General features: G+C 41.7%; 1 protein-coding gene across 5 annotated transcripts in view; it reads left to right on the forward strand.

The window, feature by feature from the left end:
• The window catches only part of pde4ca (phosphodiesterase 4C, cAMP-specific a), a 51668-nt gene extending 42455 nt beyond the window's left edge, over nucleotides 1-9213 (forward strand). For all 5 annotated transcript variants that reach the window (XM_039602096.1, XM_039602098.1, XM_039602097.1 and 2 more), the window contains 10 exons: nucleotides 686-798; nucleotides 3273-3366; nucleotides 3540-3712; nucleotides 3817-3915; nucleotides 4115-4279; nucleotides 4373-4472; nucleotides 4608-4762; nucleotides 4864-4986; nucleotides 5077-5259; nucleotides 5654-9213. In XM_039602096.1, the coding sequence (XP_039458030.1) occupies nucleotides 686-798; nucleotides 3273-3366; nucleotides 3540-3712; nucleotides 3817-3915; nucleotides 4115-4279; nucleotides 4373-4472; nucleotides 4608-4762; nucleotides 4864-4986; nucleotides 5077-5259; nucleotides 5654-6154 (1706 nt within the window). In that variant the 3' untranslated portion in view covers nucleotides 6155-9213. The remainder of the gene's footprint in view (nucleotides 1-685; nucleotides 799-3272; nucleotides 3367-3539; nucleotides 3713-3816; nucleotides 3916-4114; nucleotides 4280-4372; nucleotides 4473-4607; nucleotides 4763-4863; nucleotides 4987-5076; nucleotides 5260-5653) is intronic.
• Nucleotides 9214-10182: the final 969 nt, after the last annotated feature.

A 10182-nucleotide genomic window follows, 5' to 3' on the forward strand; every position in this document is an offset into this window, starting at 1 on the left:
CCAAAATACACACTGGTTAAAAAAAAAAAAACTCACACACAAACACACACACACAGATGGCAAGGATATTAACACGATTAAATCTGTCAATTGGGAAATCTGGGTTACTGGAAACACATCACAGCTGTGTAATTAGTAAGTGAATGTTGTTCACCAACACATGAAATCCAGTGGTGGGCAAGTGTTCCAGCCATGTGCCTGTAATGATGAAAATATCAACACAGCAATGTAGGAATAATCTTTATTCTTTCACTGAGTGCTTCTAACTTTCTTTTAACTGCTTTTCATGTATTAAAGAGGATGAAATTATGTCTTAGTTACCTGCTTTGCAACACTTTGGTCAAAGTTTGTTGTATTTAAATGTGCTATAAATGAAATGACTTGACAACTTTGAAACTTTGAAAATGAAAGTTTGATTTTATTATCACAAATGCATTTATTTGTACCTCCTTTACAATGCACTATTTTTTAATGCTTAATGTAAGGCATGTGTAGCCTCATCCCATGGATACAATTACTATGAAACAAAATGCAGCTCAATATTTGAGAGGGAAATACAGACTTTCCTTCTCAAATATAGAAAATAAAAGTTTAGGAACAGTATTTGGGTACTTTTTTTTTTTTTTTTTTACATGTCCCTCCGAATGAAATGTAATATATACATATATATGTGATATACATACAGAGGAGCCTCATCAGCAGCTGGCCATAGAGACTCTAGATGAGCTGGACTGGTGTCTGGAGCAACTAGAGACGCTGAAAACCCGACACTCTGTCAGTGAGATGGCTTCCAACAAGGTACTTTAACAAAACACTAACACACTACTAATAGCCTGCTGGGTTAGACATTTAGAAGCTGGTAATCTAGTCAACTGAAAGACTGAATGAAAGTTTGTTGCTCTTTTGGACATTTCACACACACACACACACACACATACACACACACATGAGTGAAGCCTGTTTGCATATTTTGTGGAAAACTGTGGTATGTGTGGCATATTCAGAAACACAGTGGGTACGTAACCAACAGGTTTTCCACATGATGGACACGACATGGTCCAATGAAAAATCTTGCAGTTGGAGAAAATGGATTAAGTGCAAGGTTGGGAGCTTAAACATCTGCTGTAGTTGTTTAAAAGACGTAAGAGGGTCAGAGAGATGGAGTTTTGAAGACAGGGTCCTCTGGTCCTGCTGGAAGCTTATTGGACTGTCCTTGTATATTTTGGAGGGCTTTTGGTATAGAAAGCACCAGAGAACAAACCTTGGAGGCTGATTATGCCGTTATTCCTGTATATGTCTATTTTTAGACCTCACCGCTGGGAAAGGTGCTCAATCTGCAGCCGTGCGGTCATTTTCTTCCAGCTTACCAGTGTCATTTCCCCTTTTTCAGATGAAATGCATCCGATTTCTTTTCAGAATGGATAATATAGACAGTACATGAGGCATGTTCATTTTCATGCTTTATGAATGGATGTATTCTTTGGCTGTGCTTTTTTCCTGCCCAAATTAGAAAAGGCCCCAAGTACAACACTAAACCCAAGGATTGTGTGTGGCCTACTGTAAATACAATTACCTTCACAGATGCTTTAACCAAGCTGAAAGCTCATTAACACAAAGAATCCATCATAAATATATGAATAGAAGCCCCCATCTGTCCGCAGATGGAAGAAGCTTACATGCATATGATGATTCCTGGCATGCAGATAGGGACTAGAAACAGGGAAACACCCTTTTCCTTGAATCATATGCAGAAAAATGTGAACGAGTAGTGGGAGTGGGAGTGGAAGTGGAAGAGATGTTGCACTGGATGAAATGGAATCCTCACCGTGCATGCTTCCTCCATCCATCCCACTCCTCTCCCCAGCCCCCACAATTGCTGCAGATCAGTCAATGAGCTGCTTCAGTCACTGGGGAAGAATTATCCATGCCGGCCCTTGGGAACAAAGACAGGTGCATGGGAGGCTGAAGTGAACAATGTTTCTGCATCCCTGACGACCTTATCGAACCGCTTTGTTAAACTGGATCTTTACTGACCCTAGAAAGGGTCTTTGAGTAGTCGTGCAACCTCTTTTAATAACTCAGTTATTTATATGTGAGTAGGGTACTTAAGAAAGAGCTTTTTACATGCCGCATAGGCAGTTTTTTCCTCCTCTGATGGTAATTACTACCAAGTTTGAATTTTGTATAAAAGTGAATAAATCATCTTAACAGTAAGGCCACCATAATTATCCTTTAATATTTTCTGTCTGCTTCAGAGCACGATTCAGCTGTGAGTGAACTTTTGGAGCCTGCTTTAAGCATTTCTGTGTCAAAGCATTTTGTCTTTTGTTCCTCTGATTGTGTTAGTGGTCAGGGTAACCAAGTCTCTGTGGTGCGTGATGTACTATTTTTATTTTTGGCTACAAGAATGAACCCTCCTCCCCATCCATTCAAAGCTTTTCCTTCATACCTTCAAACTTGGTGCACATGGTGTGTCTCACAACCTCACTCTGCCCTGCCTACTGTGTACGTCTCCTGGCCAATGACGGCTCTCTGTTTCGCCACACGCTGCTGCAGCGGGTGTCTGATTGGCTGCTATTCTTAGGCATTTTTGAAAGGAGGTGGAGATTAGAGTACCCCATTCTCCCTCTGTTTACACACATAGTGAGCAGGCAGTAACTGAGTGAATGAGGGAGAGTCAGGGAGAGTCTGCCTTCTCTGCCTTGCATCCTGGCATCCAGCAGCATTCCCACATACATATGCTTCGATTCTCCTGTTCTTCCACAGACTTATAATCAAAGCTTCCGCAGCACTCGCTGGTGGATTTTTCTGAGACAGGCAGCTCTGTCGAACAGGCGTGTTAAACCTGAGAGCTCACTCGTTTTATTTTTGCTCCCATGCTTGACTTTACGCTGAAATGCCAGAAGTGACTTATTTCATCTCCATCTCGTTGATGTTCATTCAGGTGAGGAGAAGGGAGGAGACGGATGAACTGGGTGGGAGGGTAGGAGACTCCCTGGGGTTCACGTGTTGCTTGTTTTCTGACTTTCTCTGAGACTCAACACATCTTATATCAGTATGATCTGTGGCATCTGCTACCTTGTATTTGACTGAACCCTTTGCAGGTTTTGAAAGAGAGTGATTTTCTTGTAAAGTATTTCTTTTCTATGTTGTTGTTAAGAGATAACTGTTGTTCCAGCAGGCGGCTGAGTTGATCCGACCTAGTCTGTCCACAGTTTAGCAAACAGAGTGTTTGATCAAGCTCACTGATGCTTGCATGTGTTTGTCCTCAGTTCAAGAGGATGCTGAACCGAGAGCTCAGCCAGCTGTCAGAAACCAGCCGTTCAGGGAACCAGGTGTCTGAATTCATCTCCAGCACCTTTCTGGGTAAATATGCCGTCTTTGTATGCTACACACTGCTGCACATATATGTAAATATGCATGTAAATCACACTACAGTGCTCAGACAGGAGTAGTTGAAATGCATGACAGCAAGAAAGTTAGTGTTAGTGGTGCATGTCTGTTTTCATCACTGTTAACTGGATGACTTTCACTGGCAGAGAAACAACATGACATGGACATCATGTCTCCCCCGACCAAGGAGAAAGACAAGAAAAAGCGTCCTATGTCCCAGATCAGCGGTGTGAAGAAGGCCACCCACAGTCCCAGCCTCGCTCCTTCAACCATTCCTCGATTTGGGGTCAATGCTAGCCAGGAAGGACTCCTAGCTAAGGTGTGAGGACTAGTTCATTTGTTATTTCCCTGAGGCTAATTCTCTATTTCCTCCCGAATACTGAATGTTGTTTAATATATGTATTTATACTTTCTCACTGACAGGAACTCGAGGATATAAATCGATGGGGTATTGACATCTTTAAGGTCTCTGAGTATTCTGGGAATCGCCCACTGACAGTCACCATGTACACCATTTTCCAGGTACTACATCACAGCACACAGCGTACTGTATGGCTCCTGTACTTTATAGCCTCAAACACGGCACAGCAAACAAGTGTATAATGAACTTACTGAAGTCAATGAAGTCAATGAAGTCAATGAAGCAATGACTTAGCAAACAATTGGTAATCAGTCATTTATCTTTACCTTGCATGACCCATCCTCTCCTCTGCTGCTGCAGGAACGTGATCTGCTAAAGTCCTTTAAGATTCCAGTGGATACTTTCATTACCTTCATGATGACTTTGGAGGACCATTATCACGCTGATGTGGCCTACCACAACAACATCCATGCTGCAGACGTGGTCCAATCAACACACGTGCTGCTGTCCACACCTGCGCTGGAGGTAATCGCTCAAACACACAGTCCAGGTTGATACCCTCACATACACACACACATACACACAAAACTAACTGTCTCTCTTTGTGTGTCATCCAAGGCTGTGTTTACTGATCTGGAGATCCTCGCTGCGCTGTTCGCCAGCGCCATCCACGACGTGGATCACCCCGGAGTTTCCAATCAGTTTCTCATCAACACCAGTGAGTTTGCTCGTAGCTCTGCAGGGATTATCTGAATGTGTGTGGGTGCTGAGTGTATTTAACTATGTAGCTGACGAGATCGTGATTGATTTTACATTCAGAGTGCTGAAGTTTTTTATGCCTTTTTGTCTTCAGACTCAGAGCTGGCCCTGATGTACAATGACTTGTCAGTGCTAGAGAATCACCACCTGGCTGTAGGCTTTAAGCTTCTGCAGGAAGACAACTGTGATATTTTTCAGAATCTCAACAAAAAGCAGCGTCAGTCGCTTCGCAAAATGGTCATCGACATGGTGAGTTAAGATCGTAAACGTGCAGTAGCTCTATCTCAGCTTAAGTTTTTTTTTTTTTCCAAGGACTTCTGTTTGGTTTAATGTGATTGTTGTTCTTGCAGGTGCTCGCCACAGATATGTCCAAACACATGAACCTGTTAGCAGACCTGAAGACCATGGTGGAGACTAAGAAAGTGACCAGCCTGGGAGTCCTGCTTTTAGACAACTATTCAGATCGCATACAGGTAAGAACTCTTTTTATACAAAGATAGAATCAATCTAATCTAATCTATATATTTGACATGTGACAACACCTGTTTAATTTGCCACTGCAGGTTCTTCAGAACATGGTACACTGTGCAGACCTGAGTAACCCGACCAAACCTCTCGAGCTGTACCGCCAGTGGACAGACCGCATCATGGTGGAGTTCTTCACACAGGGAGACAGAGAGAGAGAGAAAGGCATGGAGATCAGCCCCATGTGCGACAAGCACAATGCCTCAGTAGAAAAGAACCAGGTGGGGAATAACCTAAACCACAAGCTTTCCCTCAAAATCAAATTCATTTATTTTTCCTCTTGATGCTGTTCGTCAGTCTAGATTTAGATTGTTCTGTTGTGAGGTGATTTTGGAGATCCCTTCTCTTTTATATAATGGGACTAAAAGGCACTGAAGTGGTCCTCAAAATACGTTTTATGATGAGAGCCTTATGTTAATGATAGGGAGACAGCATGTAAACATTAGCTGTATCTAGCTTCATGCTTCCTGTGGTTGATGGATGTAGACGTCAGGAAGAAAACTAGTTCGGATACAAAACTGCTCATGCTCACGGAAAGATGGACTTCTTTGATTAAGTCAAAGCATTACTGCTGAGTTTGTTATTCGCAGTCTTAAACATTGCCTTCTCTTTCAGGTGGGTTTCATCGACTACATCGTTCATCCTCTGTGGGAAACATGGGCCGACCTGGTGCACCCTGATGCGCAGGACATCCTGGACACGCTGGAGGATAACAGAGAGTGGTATCAGAGCATGATCCCCCACAGCCCATCACCTCACCCAGAGGGCCAGGAGGAGGAGGAGGAGGAGGAAGATACCTTTGCAGGGGAAGCTTCGGCACACTGTCGGGGTAGCGGGTCTGCTTCTGCTGACAAGTTTCAGTTTAAGCTGACCTTAGAAGAAGAGGGGGAGTCTGACACAGAGAGTCCACCTGAGGAAGAGGAGGGCCAGAGCAGCAGCAGGAGGCATGAAATCTATAGATCCGATTCGGCCTCTCCTGCATCTCGAAGGCTTCCCAAAATGCTTACAAGTGACTCGGGCAGGACGTTTTCTTTAGACTCGGAGAAAGATATGGCAGAAGAAAGAGAAACGGACGAAGGCGTCTCTGGAGTTCCACGCTTTCGAATTGGCACATAGCACCAGTCAATAGTTTCGACTCTTTCGACTTTCTTTCGTTTAATTATTCTTCATTTCAGTGCCTCGCCCTCTGTCACACCCCACCTTCCACTTCGAGCAAACGCCACCACCTCTGTTTTTCTGCAGATGGGGTTTAAGAGCAGGACTCAAGGTGGGGAGTACGGGAGTGCGGGAGGCTGTGGGGGAGGACTGAGAAAGTCTGCAGTTTTACACAGCAGTCACTTGCACTGGAGAGAGACAGATAGGCCCAGTCGCTGTTCCAGTAAGGACAGGAAATCTGTGTCTCTCGCTCAGACAAATTGTGGCTGAAGTTCCACAGAGACGATAAGAAGTTAGAAAAATACATGCTTTTCTACCAGCTAGCCTAAAGTGCGCTACGACTAAAGACAGACCTGTCTTCCTCTAACGGAGTATTTTTTGTGTGAAGGAAGCGAGGAAGTGATGAATGACCGCGAAAACACAACAAAGTCTTTTAAGACTTCTTGCCAAACTTGCAAATGCTGGTTTGCCTGCCTTTTGTTTTATTTTTGGTTTTTCATTTTTAGTAAGTTTTTTTTAAATTCAGTTGTCTGTTATTTAGATTCACACACAGTAAATTGAAGCTACAGCTAACAGCAAACTTGAAAGAAGTGTAAGCAAATTCATAGCACAAAAAGAAGAGCTATGAAGGATTTTTTTTTGCAAGACACCTTAAATGTAGCAGATATTTGAAGTGACTCTATCACTGTGTTTGTATACATGCAGTAGCACTCCTTTCAGCTGGTGTTGCACAGCCGATTTAATTGTACTCGGCAGGCAAGTTGCTTTAATGATTATAACGACTGAGCTGGCACCGCATATTATTTTTCATGTTTTCAGATGTATTATTTTCCATTTTTAATAATCTTTATGAGATATAGTCAGCAACAAAACTGAGCCAGGGTCAGTGTAGCGTTAGGCGCTCTAGGAGTTCCATCCAGAGCGATGTGGGCTGTGCTTATGGTGCCTCCCAGTGTCCACATGTGGAACTGAAGTTCTGGTACTGCGGTAAATGATTTGCTAGTTTTTACATTGAAAACATATTTAACTGTAGGACTACCCCCAAAAATGTCGGTTATTTTTCTGTTTTTGTTGCTTTTTTTGTTTGGATTATTTGTATTTGACTTGATGTTTGGCACCCATTTTATCAGTTTGCCTTCAAGTTTTAGCACTTTGCAGTTTTGTTCATAGGTAGCCTTCGTTTTTGTCTGTTTTTAAGGGCTCGAGCCAAAACATGAACTCATTGGAGGCTTTTGACTGAGAAACATTAGCTAGCACAGACATCATGCAAAAAGAAAAAAAAAACATAAAAAGAAAAAAGAAAAAAACTCAGTGTCACAGTACAGTTACGAGTACATTAAGCTATTAGAGTTCCATTATACTTACTACACAGCATCTACCTACTGAAATAGTGTTTTTGGTAACATCCACTAGCATAGATTACTGCACTAATGAGGGCAGTGTCTTGATGAGGTTGTAATGACAGATGTTAGCATCGCTGTAACTGTAAAAACCCAGGAGGTTACAAAGAGCCAGTTCCCTGTGCCTGAATCTCCCCTCTTTTTTTTCCCTCTCATTGATCAATACTTTGCTCTCCACAGGGACACGCCGGTAGTCAATGACAAAACAAGTGCCAAGCAAGCATGACACAACCCGTACTGTAATTTCCATTTTGCCACTGGCTACTTTCCATCAGTGACTGATAAAGTTGGTTGATTGTAGCACCCAGTGTGCCAATCTGACCTCAGTGTCTCTGCTCCTTTTTCTCTCTCTCTCTCTTCAGTTGTTTCTCTGAACTCCTGTTCAAACCGTAACAGTAACTGATATTGTCTTAAAACAGTGACGTGTTTGTTGTCTGGGTGAATGAGTTTTCTTTCGCATTTTTTTCTTTTTCTTTTCTTTCTTTTTTTTTGAAGTATTTGCTAAAAAGAAGAAAAAAACTCAAAGCACTTTGTACGGTTCTCTCACACTTCTGCACTTTTCTGTTGACGGACGGCCTGGTAGTTTAATTGAATTGGATGAGCTGGACCATTGACGCTCAGAAGGGCTGAAGTTCCTTGTCTTTTCTTTTCTTTTCTTTGGTCCTTTTTATAATGAACTAATTGACTGTGCAAAAGAAGTGTTTTGTTGAGATGCGTGACATTAGCTGCTGGATTCAAACACTATGAAAGTAATGCAGAGAACTTACCAAACTCATCCTGTCGAGAAACTTTTTTATTACCATGAAACAGTGTAACTTATGTTTTAAATGTGTGACTGAGTTTTCTTTCTTCCTGTTTTTTTGTTTTTTTGAAGCCTTATTTTTAACTTGGGATTTTTTTCTGGTCACTGACATGCTGGAGTAAAACATGTGCAATCCTTTCTGTAGCCGACGACTCAATTCTCAAGGATGCCTTCAACACTAAAGGACTATTTAACAACATTATAACCAGCACAACATGCAAAGAGTCAGTGTGTGTCTCTCTGCGTGTCACTAATTCATTGTGTTCTTTTTCCTCACAGTACTTTGTGTACAGTTTATTTATTGCTTCTGTATTACCTGTCAGCAACGATGTGACGGAGAAGTAGCTTTTTTTTTAGTCTAAGGTTTTAATACTCACACGTAGTTTCATGTGTGAGAAACTTTTCCTTTTCACTTCTAATATAACATTATACATAAGCAAATACTCACTTTCACTTTTCTCTTGGTGTAAAAATTGCTGAGTGACAGATTTCCGTCTGGGTTTTCTGGATCACGTCCTATCGCCTGTCTTCCTCTGTCATCACTGATCTGATCGCATCACGTGTTCATAAAGGATCTCGGAGTACGTGCGCTCATCTGAAAGCTCTTTGACTCTTAGTGAAGATGTCACGTTGTCGAACAGTCTCAACAGCCAACCAAGACCAGTATTTCTGTGCGTGGAGATTTTTAGGAATGTGTGTCATAAACTGAAACTCTGCAGCTTTGACAATCCAACTCTGCTGTTTAACTGTGGGTGCGTTAGCCCTCTGTCCAACTAGAACTGTATGCCTTGCCAATAAAGGAAAAGCTCTTCACTCTGTGATGTCCCGTTTTCTCCTTTTATGAGAAAAGCAAGTCATAAAAATGCATTTATCACTTAAAGGAAATGAGTATTGATTACTGCTTTTTTAAAAGCAGCTCCAAAGAGAATGCATTTCTACATGACACTGCAGACAAACATTGTTCAATGCTAATTTTATTTTCAGTTCTAATTTCCAAAGGGTGGATCTCGCTCTGTGAAAGCTCCAGCCTCCTGTCACCTTAAGTGGATAACAGATTAAGATGATAAATGGTTGTATTTAAAGACATCTTATCTTAAAGACCTTATAGTATCATATCACCCCAACAGAGCACTTCACTCTTTGACTGCTTGCTTACTTCTTAATATATTTAAAAGTAGTTTGAGAGGCAGAACCTTCACTTTCAGGCACCTCTTCTGTGGAAACAGCTCCCAGTTTGTAATGTATTTAGGTGATTCACAGACACCCTCTCGACATTTAAGATTAGGCTTCAAACTTTCCTTTATGATAAAGTTTATGGTTAGGGGGTGGATCAGGTGCCCCTGAATAGTCCCTACCACTTTGCATATATCATTAATTATTATTCATCTCTCTTTCTTTCACAACCTTTCTTTTGTTCTGTCTCCCTTCACTCAGCCATAACGCTGGCTACCCCTCACGGAGCCTGGCCCTGCTCGAGGTTTCTTCCTGTTAAAAGGAAGTTTTTCATTCCCACTATCACCAAGTGCTTGGTCATCAGGGGTTGTTTGGTTGTTGTGGTTTTCTCTCTTTTATTGTAGGTTTGTTGCCTTACAACATAAAGCGCCACGAGATAACTGTTGTTGTGATTTGGTGTCATATAAATAAAGCTAAATTGAATAAAATTTAATTGAATGTATTGAATGCTGAGTTTTGGAGATTCGTGCAAAATATGTATTATACATTGTAATAAAAATGTAGTAATAAAAACATTTTAAGAAACACAATGCTATACATCAAGGAGTGGTAAG

Source organism: Oreochromis aureus, linkage group 18 (assembly GCF_013358895.1).
Source record: "Oreochromis aureus strain Israel breed Guangdong linkage group 18, ZZ_aureus, whole genome shotgun sequence".
NCBI classification, from domain to species: Eukaryota; Metazoa; Chordata; class Actinopteri; order Cichliformes; family Cichlidae; genus Oreochromis; species Oreochromis aureus.